Source organism: Emydura macquarii, unplaced genomic scaffold (assembly GCF_026122565.2).
Source record: "Emydura macquarii macquarii isolate MOO-44397 ecotype Brisbane River unplaced genomic scaffold, CSIRO-AGI_Emac_v2 contig_1451, whole genome shotgun sequence".
In the NCBI taxonomy this organism is placed as follows: Eukaryota; Metazoa; Chordata; order Testudines; family Chelidae; genus Emydura; species Emydura macquarii.
In genome coordinates, this window is record NW_027131588.1 from 5,310,868 (window position 1) to 5,329,022 (window position 18,155).

General features: G+C 39.6%; 1 protein-coding gene across 1 annotated transcript in view; it reads right to left on the reverse strand.

Moving 5' to 3' along the window:
* TTC39B (tetratricopeptide repeat domain 39B) overlaps positions 1–18,155 on the reverse strand; it is a 115,211-nt gene that overhangs the window by 55,404 nt on the left and 41,652 nt on the right. Inside the window, exon 2 of the mRNA XM_067553437.1 lies at positions 15,057–15,091. Within this exon, the coding sequence (XP_067409538.1) occupies positions 15,057–15,091 (35 nt within the window). The remainder of the gene's footprint in view (positions 1–15,056; positions 15,092–18,155) is intronic.

Sequence of the window (18,155 nt, forward strand, 5' to 3'; positions counted from 1 at the left end):
AAGGTCACACAGGAAGTCTGTGACAGAGGTGGGAATGAAACCCAGGTCTCCTGAGTGCCTTAACAACAATAACGTCACAAGATAATCAGAATTTCCCAGCATTCTGGAATCTAGAAGACTGCTCTCTGAGCAAAAACACAAGTGCTGTAGCACTTTGTTTGTTGATTGGCTGGAGAGGAGCTCAGTGAGCCAACAATGAAATCATTCCATGAGTCAGGTGCTGGAACAGTGTTAAAGGAGACTATCATCACTTTCTTCAGAGGTCAAGCACAAAAAGCCTTACAGGCTCAATAGTATTAAACACGCACAATCAGCAGGATCCAAACTTTCCAGTAATGAGTCAGCAATATAGTGAGAAAAATCAAGACATGCCAACTATATGGATCACTATTTACCTATGTAAAATACCATATGTATATTTCATCCGTGGTATAAGTCAACAATAGTTATGGAGTAATTCTATTGAAGTCAATTGACTTATATCAGGGGTGAATTTGGCTCAACATCTTTAATCCAATGGTACAGATAGAAGTTACAGCAGGCATTGCAGGCTTCATATGTAGTAACTAAATTCAGATCAGCAGTGTTTAAAAGTGACCCAACATTCCAGAGAAGAAAATAAAAGAAAAACCATGACAGGTGTTGATCTGCAGGTGGGAGAAAAATCTGTTTTACACTGCTGAAAACTAATGAAAATGCTGGCATCAAAAAACCTGTCAGGATGCATAATATTCCAGTATAAAATTATCAGGTTTGTTTGGTAATCAGCAAGTTCAGTAATTTGATTTAACACTATTTTTAGACACAGATATTTTAATGATCAATTTTCACAGTTTAAAAAATACCAAACATACAATTTAAAATAAATATTTCCATAATCCTAAAGGCTGAGGTCCAGACTTTTATACTCTTGTTTGCACAGATAAATACCTTACTCCATGCGTAGTCAGAATGAAATCAGTGTTAAGGTGCTACTCAGTGTAAGAAAGGATATCAGAATCTGGCCAAGAGCAATAAGCAATCCCAAGTTATTGCATAATACATGTATCTGTACACCCATAAACACAAACCTGTTTATAAAAGTACTTTACAGAAAGAGTTTGCATAAATAAAAGGTGGATATTGAAAGGCAATAAAGTTGAAAACAGTAATCCTCTTAAAATGAAGTTAAACTACAGTTTTGTACACAGTTAAAAATACTGTGATAGAGTTCTAACAAAATAAAGCTCAACTCCTTTTAAAATTTCACTAGGAAAAAAAAAATCCAATCATCCAGCAAGTAGGACACCAAATGAGGCCAGATGTTTATGGTACTAAGACTGCGTCATGCAAATGCTGGCTCTGATCCAAACACACAATTAGGACTGAATGGTCCTACTACTGAGACCATTTTACTTAACTTCACAACAATTTACTGGGATGTGTAATACTGAGAGCTGATACAGTTAATGTTACAGATCTTAGATTACTGAGCAGCCTCAAAAATCTAACAATATTCTACCTAAGATTTGGTCATTTAAATTATATTATGTGTAAGCCAAACAATAGTATAAATGGTTAAATGATAACAGCTGCCAGGGCAGGAAAAAATAAGACACCATAATACTGATGATGTATTTATGTTGCCAATTTTAAAAATAGCATCCCAAAATGCACACCTTGCAGTGTTCTGCAACCCACAGCATTCTACCTGATTAATCACTGACAGCAGCAGAGAAACTCATATTCACTGCAAGCATTGTTCATCACTGCTAAGAACGGAAGAAAAACAATTACTTAATAAATCATTCTGAATACATTATTTTCTCCTTTTGAACATACAGTAAGCATATAGAACAAACTCCATCTAAACCACAGATTTTTTTAATACAGTACGTTTCTACAAAGGAAGGTTTTCCCAGATAAACATCCACAAATATGACTACTGCAATCATGATTTCAGGGACTACTATGCAGAGTCAATATACTTACAGGATGAAATCAGCAGATAACTTCAAGTGAATAAATGCAGTCCTCCCTATGCAAGGATAAGTCTGTCTTACTTGTTCTCTTTTCTACCAGAAACAGAAAAGGCAGCAAAAAGCAACAGAGAAAACTGAATATTCTCTGTTTATTTCTCGATACCCATGGGATTCTCATTAATTAGTTATCAAGCAAAAGAAAAAAAAAATAAAGTTCACAAGACAGCAGCTGGCATCACAGGAGCTCTCCATATCAGAATTTAAAAGAAATGTCAATTAGAGAGGCAGCAGCTACAGTCAATGCTGGTTGCTGATGCCTCTGCAGGAAGAGGATGCTGGGAGATTTCCCCAATCTGTGCTGCAGCCTAATTCTAATCCATCACTGCCTAACTGCAAAATGGAAACAAGAGAAATACAAAAGGATTTACATTTAAAGGGACTAAAAACAAAGTTACTTCAGTGTTTCTCACTTGAACTACTAGGGAATCTTTAAAAAAAGACCTTTAAAAAACAAACAAACAAACAAACATTAAATAGGTGACCTTAAAAGAAGAACTAGACAAAAAGGAAGTATGCCAATGCAAAAACAGTCTGCATCTGCATTAGCTTTTAGGAGCAGGATAGCTTGTAACAATTTACAGCTTGAGTAACAGGAACAGGCTTCATATTTTATTTTCCCCTATTCTACCTAGTCCTAAAACAAACAAAAGCACTATGTGGTTATAAACTGTTAAATAAAATATACAGTATATATTACCCTTTGGATTTTTCTCAAAAAGTTGATTTGATGATAACAACAACCCCTCACATGGCCAAAAACTAAAGACAAAAACAAAACACCAATAGCACACACAGAGATAGGTAAAATACATCATTAGACATCATTACCGATGACTTGACAAGGTCAGTGAGAGAAAGTAGCAGTCAGCAGCCAGAAAGCTAGGAAAAAAAATAACTCCAGCTCTTTGAGAGCTCATTTCCAGGGGGCTGGTCCCCTGTGAGAATAGACCAGTAACAACTGAAAAATACCCTCACTGGTATGTCCATGTTCCCTGGAGTCTCTCCAGTTGGGCTGAGTGTGGCTCATCCTGCAAACACTGAAGATCACTACTCTTTTGACAGGTGAAGAACCTGGGAACTTTCTTCACATGAATGGTTCTCAGAGCATGGTGGAAGGCACTATGAGCTGTCAATGTGATGTGGCCATGAAAAAAGCTAATGTCCTTGGATGCATCAGGCGAGGTATTTCCAGTAGAGATAGGGAGGTGTGAGTACAAGGTGTGGGTGAGACCTCACCTGGAATACTGTGTGCAGTTCGGGTCTCCCATGTTTAAGAAAGATGAATTCAAACTAGAACAGGTGCAGAGAAGGGTTACTAGGATGATCCGTGGAATGGAAAACCTGCCTTATGAGAGAACACTCAAAGAGCTTGGCTTATTTAGCTTAACCAAAAGAAGGTTTAGGGAAGATATTATTGCTCTCTCTAAATACATCAGAGGGATAAATACCAGGGAGGGAGAGGAATTATTTAAGTTCAGCACCAAGGTGGACATAAGAACTAATGGATATCTAATGGATATAAACATCAGGAAGTTTAGACTTTAAATTAGATGCAGGTTTCTAACCATCAGAGGAGTGAAATTCTGGAATAGCTTTCCAAGGGGAGCAGTGGGGGCAAAAAACCTAGCTGGCTTCAGAACTGAGCTTGATACATTTATGGAGGGGATGGTATGATGGGACAGGCTAGTTTGGCAATTAACTGATCTTTGACTAATGGTCGTAGATATGCCAATGGCCTGTGAAGGGATGTTGGATGGGGTGGGCTCTGAGTTAATACAGAGAATTCTTTCTTGGGTGTCTGGCTGGTGAGTCTTGCCCACATGCTCAGGGTTTAACTGATCACCATATTTGGGGTCAGGAAGGAATTTTCCCCCAGAGCAAAGGCTCTGGGTTTTTTTTGCCTTCCTCAGTAGCATGCAGCATGTGTCACTTGTTGGTGGATTCTCTGTACCTTAAAGTCTTTAAAACTCAAATACAACATTTTAGTCTCAGAGACCTTACTAGTAGTAGTAGTTCTGTAGTACCTAGTCAAGAGCCCCAGTCAAGAACTAGACACAGAATAGAAAGATAGTCCCTTTTCTTCCCACATCCCAACACTAGGACCAAAATCCCCCAGAAGAGGGCCCTGTGGATGACTGGTTACCTCCCACACTGCAAATGACCAGTATGGGGTTTGTCTACCACATCACAACTAGAGACCAGTATTTCCCAAAGGTGTGAATTGATCCCATCTGGTGGGACACAAAGCACAAGCTGAGGGACATGGAGAGATCTCCATATCATGCTCCTTAGTCTCAGCTTTCATTTTTAGAAGAGTCAATCTCTAGCTGTTATAGCTGCAAAGAAAACTTCAAAACAAAGTGAGTATCACCAATGCTCTTTGAGTTTGCAGAGAGCCTGCCAGAAACAATAGCTCTGAGGTGTGAACTTCCCCATTCATTTCAGTGGGTGCTAACTTTAATGCCAATGATAATATTTAAAAATAATGATTTTGCTATTAGAAAACACATACAGAGAGAGAAAACATATGAAGGTCTACACAAACATTTCCCAAAGGGGTGGAGGGCTCATAGGATAAGCCTGAGGCCAGGTGTAAAATATATAAATTAAGATAAGTAAGCCTTTAACATATTGCAGAGCTATGGAAGGAGAGAGGGATGAGCAATTGGTTTCATCTTCCTGAAGGTGGACTCAGCTTTTAAAAGTTTTTTTTAAAAGTGATTTATGCTCTAGTTCAAAAGGAATTATTTCGGGGATGTTTTATGGCCTGTGCTATACAGAAGGTTAGACCAGATGATCAAAATGGTCCCTCTGGCCTTAGAATCTATAAGCTTCAACTGACCTCATCCTACAATCTTTACTCAGGCAAAGTTCCCACTACAAGTAACAATAGTTTGGTCTGAATGAGAAATGCAGAATGAGGCCAGATATCTGTGATAAAAATAATGTGTGTCATTTCCCCCAAAACAATGGTCTCCAGACCCAAACTGGGCCACTTCACCATTTCCGTGACTAACTGGTTCCTCAGACTGACTGACAGCAGGGCCACTCAGCATCTAGTCCCTGAGTAAATGTATTGATGCACTGTTTGGAAATGATAAGCAGCTGTCTGTGAAGGCCGCTTTAGAGTGATGATGATGATGATCTGACTCACTGCAGCCATCTGCTGTAAATTGCTTCACACTACAATCCAAGGTCTCCAGCCAACTATCGTTCTGCTTGCTAGCTTAGATTTGATCCTTCTCCAGTCAAACAACCCACAAAGGAAGCATGAGGGTCACTATGATGGGACACATACTGGTGAAGCCTCCTAAGCTCAGGATGGACCTGCAACAGGCAATGGGTAATGAGGAAGTTTTGCTGAGTAACTTAGTCATGCTATGTCAGTCTGCCCTGCTCCAAAAACCAGCAGCAGCTTGCCAAGCTTTCATACTTTCCTCTTTTCTGGTCAGAAGCCCATCCTGCCCCTACAGTCCAATCTCAAGTCAGAAAACAGACTTCCTCAGACGTGGAATTTTAGTGGTGAGAAGCCAAGGATGCAAGATGGAATTGCTGGGTAAAACTAAAAGTGGAAGTCTAGCGAAAGCAGCTGGGGGAAATGAGAGACAAGATGATTTGGGAAGCAGTGATGTAATGCTTTGGGGAAGGGGAGAAACTACGGGCTTGGCTACACTTACAATGCTGCACTGTAGCACTTCAGTGAAGACAGGAGGGCTTCTTCTCTTGGTATAGGTACTCCACCTCCACGAGATGTGGTAGCTATGTCAACAGAAGTCCTTGCAATGATATAGTGCTGTCTACAGCTGGGGTTAGGCTAGTGTTACTACATTGTTCAGGGGTGTGGATTTCCTAATGTAGACCAAGCCTGAATATTTTGGGAGAAATAGGGTATAGAGAACCTAGTTCATAAAGATATTCTTGAAGAGTTTTTATGAACCTTTAGATCCCACCATATTGCAACAATTGGCAAGTGTTTAGTAAGGGACATAAACCCCCAGAACCTTCTTACAAAGACCTTATTCATACACTGTGCAGACATATCTGGACTACCTGCCCTTGACTCATTTCCCATCTCTTCCCCAATTACTAAAAATTATTCAATTCTGAGACCAATCTCATAAAATGCTGAGGAGCTCCTGCTAAAATAATTAATTATCTGAACTTTGACTTTATTGGAAATTTTGGAAAATGAGGATGCTCAGCACCTTCATCTCAGGATCTAGCTCATTTTGTGGGCTGGTCTAAATGTCTCTAAAAATACTTTTAGTCCTGGAGAACTGTGAGAGAGAGAATATGTATTATATTTCCCCCCCCCCCCCCCCCACACACACACGCACACGCACACACACACCCCTGCCAGCAAGCAAATTAAGTAGTTTATTAAATATGTAGTCATAGGACACTATTATTTCAATTTGACAATTTAAATGTTAACACTGGTTATTCTTAGATTTTAGAGATAACACCATTACGGGATAAGAAAAATTCACTTTACTGAGTGAAATGTCTTTTTTCAGTGTGCCTCCAGATTCTAGAAATTTAACTCTGCATTGGTTTACATCTTTCATAATTAAGGTTCCTGTCTCTGCCCCAGGGAAAAAATGCCCTAGCTAAAACCCAGAGGTAACAAAACATCCATCAGCTCCTTCTCCTCTGTGGTACTCCAGAGCAGATGGGAAGGAATGAGTTCAGGAGGAGTAACTTAGGGTAAATGAGAGGGACAGGGAAGGAAGAGCCTACCTCAACACTTTCTGCTCCCTATATGACTCCTGATTCCTTCCTGAGATACAAAAGTGTTTTATAACCTATTTTCTGTAGGTCACATGATTGCTCCCAATCATGTGCCCTGGGACTACAGCTGCCATTCACCCCTCTGGACTACTTTTCCCAGAATTAACAGGTTTGAAGTGGCAAGGCCCATAACAGATATGTTAGGTGGAAAATATGGCCAGAGGATTCAGCCCTCTCTTACAGAGAAATTTAGATGGAAAAAAATTGGAAAAAAGAAGCTCATTATAGGAAAAACTGAAACACCAAGAGAGACAGAAAGGCAGATTGTAGGAAAAACAAAAAAAGGGAAGTGAATTAAAAAGAAAAGAAAACTCAAATGCATAGCAAGTAAAGCTATCTGTTTAGAAAGTTCAGTGTCAAAATATTGCAGTGAAATACATATTAATGTTTGATTTAGAATTCAGGGAATATAATAGTGAAAGGAGAAGTTAGACACACCTAGTTTTGGAGACGAGCACAGGAGCCCATATTTCAGCTTTGTATTTTTAAAATTTAACCAGCTAGTGGTGGTATTTGGCATGTTTGATATAGAATCATAGAATATTAAAGTTGGAAGGGACCTCAGGAGGTCATCTAGTCCAACCCCCTGCTCAAAGCAGGACTAACCTCAGCTATATCATCCCAGCCAGGGCTTTGTCAAGCCGCAGCTTAAAAACCTCTAAAGATGGAGATTCCACCACCTCCCTAGGTAACCCATTCCAGTGCTTCACCATCCTCCTTGTGAAGAACTTTTTCCTAATATCCAACCTAGACCTCCACCACTATAACTTGAGACCATTGCTACTTGTTCTGTCACCTACTACTATTGAGAACAGCCTAGCTCCATCCACCCTGGAACCCCTTTCAGGTAGTTAAAGACTGCTATCAAATCTCCCCTCATTCTTCTCTTCTGCAGCCTAAACAACTAGTTCCCTTAGCCTCTCCTCATAAGTCTTGTGCTCCATCCCCCTAATCATTTTTGTTGCCCTCCGCTGGACTCTCTCCAACTTCTCCACATCCTCCTCCACACAATACGATCTCACCAATGCCGAATAGAGGGGAATAATCACTTCCCTTGATCTGCTGGCAATGCTCCCACTAATGCAGCCTAATATGCTATTAGCCTTCTTGGCAACCAAGGCACACTGGCAAGCACCTCTGATGGAAATATAAAGTGTAGTTGGTGCACATTGTTTTGTTGATTAAACAAAAATAAATAAAAAAATAAAGAGAGAGAGACCCATCTTGTCACTCGAGTAAAAGTTAAATGGCAGATAAATTAATGTGTGTGAGTGTCTAAACTTCTCTTCTCAAAGATCTGAGTCTTCCAAAACTCAGGAAGTTGCATTGGGTATTTTGATATTTTCTAGGGAAGAACCTTTGGACACAAATAGTTTTTACACCTATGCAAATTCTTCATATTAATCAAGTTTAAATAAAACCTGTTGTTTAAATGGTGCGTCCCATTGCCAAGGATGAAGAATGCTCCTCACTTGAACATGCACAAATACTTTGTTTTGTCTGATTATGAGCCTGTGTCAGGGCATACAGTCCTTTCAGATACATTTCTTCTCTTGTACCTGTTTCTTCCCCTTGTGGCAGCCTGCCATCACAAGATGATGCAATGCTGAATAAAATCATAGGCCCTATCCAAGTTTAGATTGTGAACTCTCAGATTATAAAACTTTGTTCTTTGTGTTTCTGCACATTTTACCATTATTTTATATAAGCCCTCCACACACAAACTATTTTAAAACAGGTATTTTAAGATGCAAGTTTATAGCCAAAACATAGGAAAATTTCTCTTAAGAAATGAAGCAACAAACATATCTTTTCTGCAATTTTTCTTTCTTTTTAAATGCAGAAATCTCAAATGGTGTAACTTTAGACATAAATAAGGCCAGTTTAAGTTGCTTATTTCTCAAGTTGTATTAATTTGGTTCCTCTTGTAGGCTTCATAAACCAAATATGGTTTCTCTGAATTGGACAGAAGGCCAAGCCAGCTGCCATTTTCTAATGCGTCTATTTAGTTAGATTTCACTTCCTTTTAAAACTTTTCTTCTAAACTTGACTTTCATAGACCTATAATGTTTTATCTCATATATCCATCTTTTTGATAACTGATTTGCTGTTTGACTCTGAACAGTCCAGGTACCAAACATAAGAAAAAGCTTAAACTGCTTATAGGTGTATTTAAAGATTCAGTCTTGCACCACCCCCTGGGAAAGTTTGAGGATTCCCCATCAATACACACTTTCCTCAGTGTCTTAGGCAAAACCTGTATTTAAGGTCTCTCCCCCTCCTCTCCCCCCTGCTGCTTCTCAACACTTTATCCACTGACAGATAAACACACGTGCAGGTATAACTGAAACCTTAACCACACTTCTGAGATTACATGGATAACCTTTAACTTCTTTAAACACTTCTGGCCTTTAATCTATTACCCCAGTAATACCGTGTAGAGCAGCTTTGGTAGGATCATGGATTAGTAATATCCAGCTTTGGGTGGGGAAAGGAGAGGCAAAAGAGGGACAATAACTGATACCAGTAAATTATGCGTCTCCCTACTGGCACTTCTAAAGTTAAGAGACACTGACAAATCCCAGAATACTTTTTCCATTCTGGTCTCTGTTTCAGATAATGTATTTAAAAACTAAAACCACCCTACATTTCTGACATTCAACTATGCCACAATCCTATGTTTCATATCACAAATTGCTATAGAAAACTAATGATTAGGGAACTTTCTCTATGGGCATGGCTTATTTCTAAGAGATTGGATTCTAAACATGCATACTATAGTACTTCTTGTCAAAGACAAGCTAAAGGAAATCTACAGGGTATTTTTATGGCCACACATTTAGATGGAACTGAGAAAATGGTACATAGGATGAGAGACAGATAATGTTACTAAAATTAAGAGTATTCTGTACAAACTCCTAAAGGTGAAGGACTCGAGAGGGAGAAAGGGGGGAAGTGCACACAAACAAAAAGCAAGGCCAGCTGCATGTGCTAGTGTATATCAGGTTTTGGCATAAATTTGGGTGGGGATGATGAGACTTGACTTTTCCACAATTTTTAATTTAATCTAATGTTCATAATCATTAGAAACCAAGAGCCTCCAAGCTTTTAGAGAAAATTCATTTGAGTCTGGGAGCAAAAGACATGGATCTCTAACTGCCCTAGGGAAAGGAGAAAAACAAGTTTGTGCATGAATCAAGGGTTGGGAAGAAATAGTCTAATGCCCTGAGAACATGCTGAACTTAACTTTCAGAGGCTTGAATTTTCACAGAAAGGAAGATTAAACTCCAGTCACAAGTGAGTAATAGGTCATCTTTGAAGTTACACTCTTGGAATGTGCTTGTTGTGCAAAATTAAGCACTCGGGACTTTTTCAAGGGGAAAAGGCAGTATGCTGCATTTATTGACAGAAACTAAAATAATAACTAACTTAAACCTACACATACACACACACACACACACACACACACACACACACATACACGCGCCCAAACATACCAGAAAGCGTTCTATAGTTATATATAGCTACCAGTCCTGATTGTGGCTTGAGATCGTAGCTAGGGTTCGTTGCTGGAGTTCGTGGCTCATGGCAGCTACCTGGCCAGGGAAGCTGGGCACGAGGAGAGCAGGGTCCTTGTCGGGCGCGCACCGACGCTCTTCTTTAGATGATATGTAGAACGCTGTTTTTCCCCCCAAAGCCTTGAAATCTCACCCAGTCTTTTATAGGTTTTTCAGTTCTGCTGTGTCACGTCGCTTCTCTGTGACCCTTGATTGCTGGTACAATAGCAGACGTGACTTTCAGCTTGTTCTTTGATGTCTTTGATTAAGTTTGATTAAGTTTTTCTGGGGTGGATCCTTCTTTGCTTTTTGAGGCTATGTTCACACTCTTCAGCCTAGGATGGACTTCACACTTCATCAGGACAACTTCATCAAGACAAGCTGGCAGTTTGGGTCTGACTCACACACACATACACCCTCCATTCATACCTTGTTCAGATAACTATCTTATTCATCTAAAGGTTTAGAAAGGGTTTGACACAAGATGGAGTACATAGAGTCAAAATGGGGTTTTACATTCACAATATGGAGTATGACTGAGAGAAATTCAAATGTTACATGATATCAATAATAACCATATAGAGGTTGACACAAATAAGGGTATGAATTAAAAGATATGAATTAAGCTACAGGGTTACAATTACAATTTTATTCCTACATGCTGATTCTTGATAGTTGTGTTTACAACAACAAGTGAAGTTGTGATGGTTAGGATCACATACATGCCCCTTTTCCCCCTTGTAAATTTCAACATTTGGGTCCTCATGGCTATATAAGGAAACATGTCACTCAAAGTAACAAGAAATTGATCTTGATACAAAGAAATTCTGTGGTTTAAATTATGCAGGAGGTCAGACTATGATGATCATAATGATCCGTTCTTGGTTTAAAATATAATGACAGCCCTTTAAAACCCCTATAAATGAGACATTTCAGGCATGCCATAAACACAGCTTTATGTCTAACTGAATAAACCTTTCACCCCTGTGGTACTGAACATCTATAAAAGATCCTTATACAAGAATCTGGATACAGACTGTATCTAATCCATTTAGCCAATCTGAACAGAGATTGGCTTCCCCTTGGACTTGTCCTCAAACACCACAGCGAGCCCTGGAGATTTAGGGAAGGATTTTACCCTCTTAGATAACTTATCACCCATTTAGCATCTAACATATGCAACCTGGTTTCTCCTAGTAAGCTCCGACATTTAGTGAATAATGCCAGGCAAAGAAGAACTAGTTTTGTTGGAAACCCTTCTGATTGAAACTAGTGGTTTGGACACAAATGCAGTTATCCTTACAAAACACTGTATATGCAGGATAAACCACCAGACTTCGATCTCACACATTCTCTTAGGGCTTGAACATACTAGAAAGTTGCACCAGCATAACTTTAATCAGCTTTTAAACTGATCTTGTTAAACTGACTAAAATTGGATGCAAAAAATTGTGTGGCCACTTATTTTGGTATGAGTGACTTATAGAAGTTTAGTTAAACCTGTTCCTAACTGACTTAAAGCTAAACCAAAATAAGACACTCATTCTGAAATAAGAGAAACCACACAGCTTTTTACACTATTTTAACTAGATCAGTTTAAAATTTATATTTTAAATTATACCAGTGCAAATTCCCGCATGTTATGACTACCAGTGACATTTGTGGAACTGGTTGTATAAGAAATGTTTCTCAGAGATACACCCACAATAGCTCAAAGTGGCCTTTATTAATCTTAATATTAGGTTTAGTTCTTAGGATGGGAGAGGCTCTAGTAAGTGGGAATAGACGTATCATGCCTTTAAAGGAATCTTTTAGAGTCAGCATATTCAGAAACTAAACACCTATTTGCTATATGGAAGATGATATGCAGGTATGGCTTAATAACCCAGAATTTCAAGTACTTCTTGTACACTACTTCATCATGTTGCTGATCTATGCATTCCAGGTCAAGAGTCTTGACTCAGTCCTATAGACTGAGGAATGATGTATTCTAAAGTCACCATATAGAGCTTAAACTTCAATATGTAATTGTTTAAAATTCATATGCAAATCGGCATGAAAATTTTCTTTTTGGCTGCTGGAAATATCAGCAATAAAAGCAGTTTCTCATAAGAGGGACAGTTAAAAAAAGGATGAGAAGAGCGAGAACTAGCAGCAGCATGTGACTGAACTGCTTAGCACTCTACTGTTTCAGGCAAACCACAGTTCCAGATTCCTTCTACTCTGTGATACAGGGAGCCTCAAGAATGACAATCCACATAGGACAAAGGGAAAGAATAGCAGCATGCAACTAGATTCAGAGAAGGGTCTCCTCTGGTGCACCATCAAATTTGCTGTTTGAAAGCTGAAACCAAAGATAATATTAGGGAAGCTAAGACTGAAGACTTAATCAGAGACTTCCAAGTGTCAGAGTGGCTTTAGGGTACAAGTGGTACTGGGCAGATAAATGCATCCAGGGTGTCTTAAGGACTTCTGGTCCTGGAAGACAGATTGTAAAAGCCCAAGGATCTTGAATCTCTCCCCCATGACTTGGACATCTTGCTAAATGGATCCAGTCTCATTTCCTCTCTCAAATTCTCTGAAGAAGGTGGCCAAACAAATGAAAGACTCTGTCCCAGGCACAGAATTTATATCTACCCACAATTGCCCTATAGTTGTCTAAACAGAAAGCAAGTTGTCCACAAGTAAGCCTTCTGCTCAAATGACCCCCATTTATTTTTATTGCTCTATTGCCCAGAAACTGAACAAAATAGCTTCCATCTTTTATCTTTATCAGCCGCAGTCAATGCTGATAGAGAACTCAGAAAAGGGTAGCTACTCAAATCTCAGTCCCCTGCCACAGCTGTCAATATAATCAATTGGCTTTGAACCATAGCAGGAAAAGGACAGGGTAAACCACTAATAATTTTCAGGGCCTAGCAGACACTCATTAGTGGAACACTTTCCAATTTTGCTTCATCTCTGAGATATTGAAAAGCTTATGGGCTCTCTCATGTATGGTTGACATGAAGATCTTTAAGACCTATACAAAATCCATCTACCAATTGGAATTGCCTGAAATAGTCTAGTGGCAATAGCAAGACAGCAGTGATGGAGTCACTGGGTGAAGTGAAAACCAGATAGCTTCCATAGCCCTGTGATACTGAAACATCCTGATCCTCATCTGTGCCAACAGATGGTTGTGTAATACAGGCCTTCAAGATTAGCATGTTATGCCCAGATGCTCAGTGGTATTTAGGCAACATTGGTTTCAATGGGATTTAGTTGCCTAAATATCTGAGGATCTGTACCTTAGTTCATAATTCAATTAATGCTTAGGATGTGTCTGTGTCTGGTTGGTATGATGAACCTGAAGAAAAAAATCCAAAATTATAGGCGATAGATTATGTGACAGGAGTGCCACCTGAAGCTTCTACTTTTGCAGCATGCTCTTAAGGGGTATCTAATTCTATATAACAACAAGTTTTAAACATTATCTCCTGTGGGATTAATAACTTCTCTGTTGTAGAAGTTCTCTAAACTGAAGAGCGGACATCTCACATGAGGCCTGTCAAGAGATTTATGAACTTGAATCATGAGCCAGGATCATTGTTGCAGTAACACTGGTCCAAGCATCCTTCAGTCCTGCTTGAATGCCAAGAAACACAAGAGACCATAGATCTAGATGTGGACTGTAGTTCAATGACAGTGTGGATGATTGTTTAATTCTGCCCATGTCTGTTCACGTAGAAGACAATGCTGGAGCCAGTCAGTGAGCTCAGTACAACAGCTACCCAAATTGCATTCTCTTAATCTTAGGCTACGGCTACACTGATGGCAGCAAAGTCGCTGCCATCAGATCAATTTCTCTGGATCGACTGAGCAGTCAGTGAAGACCTGCTCAGTTGATCCAGAAATAGACGTATTAAGACCACCTTCTCAAGTGGCGTAGAGCTGCGTCAACGGGAACACGGTTCCCGTCGGCACAGTACAGTGAAGACGGCACACAGAAGAGAAGCAGGGAAGTCGACAGGCATTACGAATCTCGGAGGTAAGTGTAGACAAGCCCTTAGTAACAGTAGCTTTTCCTCCTTAGTTCAGAGTAGTGCAGCCTTATCTATTGCTCCACCCCATCTTTGCTTTAGAAGGCATTATCCTCTTCCCAGAGAGAGCTCAAATCCTTGAAGGATGGGATCAGAGGCTCATCCTGTGAACTCTTAGTGCACTGCCTAATAAAGTTGGCTTTAGGATTAAGGCACCTGAACACTTCAGATCTTATTCTCCTGAGACCATGGGTACAGACCCCCTTGATAAGTATCCAGATTTAATAGCTTTGCCCCCTTGAGCCTCTCCTCCAGTGTAAAGGTGACCTTTGCACTGCCCTAGTCCTGATCCCATTCTGCAATACACTAGTCTCCCAGTATAACTTAAAGCAGCCTTAAAACTGGCCTAGGCCATACTTCTTCTGTCACTCAAGCTTCACCGTCTACACAAGCAGTAGGTCTGGAGGGTGGCATAGAAGCTATAACTCCTGCTGTGTACCATTGTTTATGGCAAAATAAACAGTCACTGAATATGTGTGCAAGTAAAGTAGCTGATTTTATCAACACACACAAATACGTGGTGCATAACAGGCAATGATTTAGCACCTTGCGTGACTCTATATTTAAAAATGAAAAATAAATATAAATAGTAAAATTGTACTTACACTGGAATGCTTTCAAAGGCATCTTCAAAGTTTTCCTGCAAAATAATAAGCCAAGAATGATTTTTTCCATAAATAGAAAGGGGTGTGTGTGTATGTTGTTGTGTGTGTGGTGGTGTTTTTTTTGTTAAAGTGATGACAAAAAGCAACGCAACTACAGAACTGGAATGATTTTATTCTACCACTATAGAAATAACTTTCAATTGGTATTTATTAGTAAGCTACTGGTGCATGCTTTGGTTACAGTTTAGCTACATTAGCCCATTAATAAACACCCTACCATGATTTATTGCCATTAGAATATGGCTGAGTTGAACTAGTGAGACCTCCTATTTTCATCACAGCTCACTAGCAAAGCTGTCCTTTCCAGCTGACGTTGAAGTCCAGTAGCCACCTTAGGTTCACATCTTCTATTATGAAAACTATACTATAATTGGGATAAATATTATATTTAAAGATAATATAAAACCTTCACTGGAAATACTTAATAGAAAGGTAGAGCTAAAAGTGGCCTATATTTGCTAACCAGTGAAGACGTAATTTAAAACTTGTACTTTCCCCATCAGTCCTCTCTTGCCCCTTTCCTGCTGTCACCACTTTCTCCTCCTCTCCCCCAGTCCTTTAAATCAAGCAATCAGAAAGGCGTAGGACTGGAAGGGACCTCAATAGCTCATCTAGTCCAGTCCCCTACACTCAAAGCAGGACTATGATGGAGATTCCACAATCTCCCTAGGCAAATTGTTCCAGGGCTTAACTACCCTTACAGTTAGGAAGCTTTTCCTAATGTCCAGACTAAATCTCTCTCGCTGCAATTTAAGCCCATTGCTTCTTTTCCTATCCTCAGAGGTTAACAAGAAAATTTTTTCACCCGCCTCCTTGTAACAGCTTTTTATGTACTTGGAAACTTATGTCCCCCCCCAGTCTTCTCTTCTCCAGACTAAATAAATCCAATTATTTTCAATCTTTCCTAACAGGTCATGTTTACTAGATCTTTAATAACTTTTTTGCTCTTTTCTGGACTTGCTCGAATTTGTCCACATCTTTCCTGAAGTGTAGTGCCCAGAACTGGACACAATGCTCCAGCTGAGGTCCTAGCAGCACAAAGTAGAGCGGAAAAATTACTTCTTTTGTCTTGCTTACAACACTCCTGCCAATATATCCCAGAATGTTACGCAAAAAAAAAAAAAGAAAAAAAGGCAAACATCAGTGTTACACTGTTGACTCTTATTTAGCTTATGATCCTGATCTCGAGGTCCCTTTCTGCAGTACCCCTTCCTAGGCAGTCATTTACCACTTTGAACATGTACAATTGATTGTTCCTTCTTAAGGGAGTACTTTGCATTTGTCCTTATTGAATTTCATCCTATTTACTTCAAACCATTTCTCCAGTTTGTTTAGATCATTTTGAATGTTAATCCTATCCTCCAAAGCACCTGCAATCCCTCCCAGGTGGGTAGCATCTGCAAACTTTGTAAATATATTCTCTATGCCCTATGTAAACCTATGTAAATCATTTATGAAGATATTGAACAAAATGAGACTCGGGACTGATCCCTGCGGGTCCCCACTCAATATGCCCTTCCAGCTTGACTGTGAACCACTGATAATCACCCTCTGGGAAGGGTTTTCCAACCAGTTACGCACCTGCCTTATAGGAGCTCTATCTACACTGTATTTCCCTAATGTGTTTATGAGGAGGTCATGCGAGACAGTATCAAAAGTCTTATTAAAGTCAAGCAATATCATATGTACTGCTTCCCTCCCACCCAGAAGGCTTGTTATCCTGTCAAAGAAAGCTATTAGGTTGGTTTGATATGATTTGTTTTTGACAAATCTCTGTTGACTGTTACTTATCACTTTATCGTCTTTTAAGTGTTTGCAAACTGATTGCTTGATTATTTGCTAGATTATCTTTCCAGGTACTGAGATTAAACTGGCTGGTCTGTAATTCCCCGGGTTGTCCTTATTCCCCTTTTTATAGATTGGCATTATATTTGCCCTCTTCCAGTCCTCTGGAATCTCTCCTATCTTCCATGAGTTTTCAAAATTAATCACTAACGGCTCAGGTATCTCCTCAGTCAGCTCCTTGAGTATTCTAGGATGTATTTCATGAGGCCCTGCCAACTTGAAGACATCTAACTTGTCTAAGTAATCTTTATTTTGTTCTTTCCCTATTTTATCCTCAGATACTACCTCATTTTCACTGGCATTCACTTTATTAGACATCCAATTGCTACTAACCTTTTTGGTGAAAATTGAAACAAAGATTATTTAGCACCTCTAACATAAAATGTGGAAATGTCATTGTCTTTCCCCAGTCATTGAGTAATGGGCCTACACTATCCTTGGTCTTTCTATTGCTTGTACTGTATTTGTAGAATGTCCCAGTCTCAAGTTGAGCTACCCAACCAGTCTCCTTCTACAGTCAGAAACCACTCTAAGTCAGCCTAACGTCTTTAGTGGTGCTGATATGTTAAATGAGGAAATATCCCTTTCCCTCTGAAGTGCCACTAATAACGTTATAAGGAAGCAGTTCGAAGAGGACCTAAGGGAAAAGACTGCTGTTATAACCTGAGAAATAGCGTCCAGAAGAAGCACCTTGGGCACTACACCAATTAAAGTCTTCCTCCATCACAGCTCCTGAGAAGCTGCCAAAGCCAGCAGTCTGGCTGTAAATGGATCATGACCCCCTAAACTAGCAGCCCCATGAAAGTCTCCCTTGCACCCTTTCCAAACACACTCATTGCCAGGGCATTAATGGAAAGGAAATAATACCCAACTTTTCACTCTGTTCTGAGTGGATAAGAGCAAATCTAGCTCATAGATGGCACAGTACATATGAGAAGTAAGCCACCATATGAAAATAAACCAGCTACCTAAAGCTCAAACCAAGCAAGACAGATGCATTAGGGTAAAAAGGAAGCAACTTGAGAAGCAAATTAAACACATGACTGCTACTTACTATGAGGATATCCAGAAATCCCTGCTCCCACACTTCCCAATTGTCAAAGTAATGCAAAACCTTGGAATACTACTAGGGTGTTGTTGTTGGGGTTTTGGGGGGGTTTTTTTGGTTGGTTTTTTTTTTTGTTTTGTTTTGTT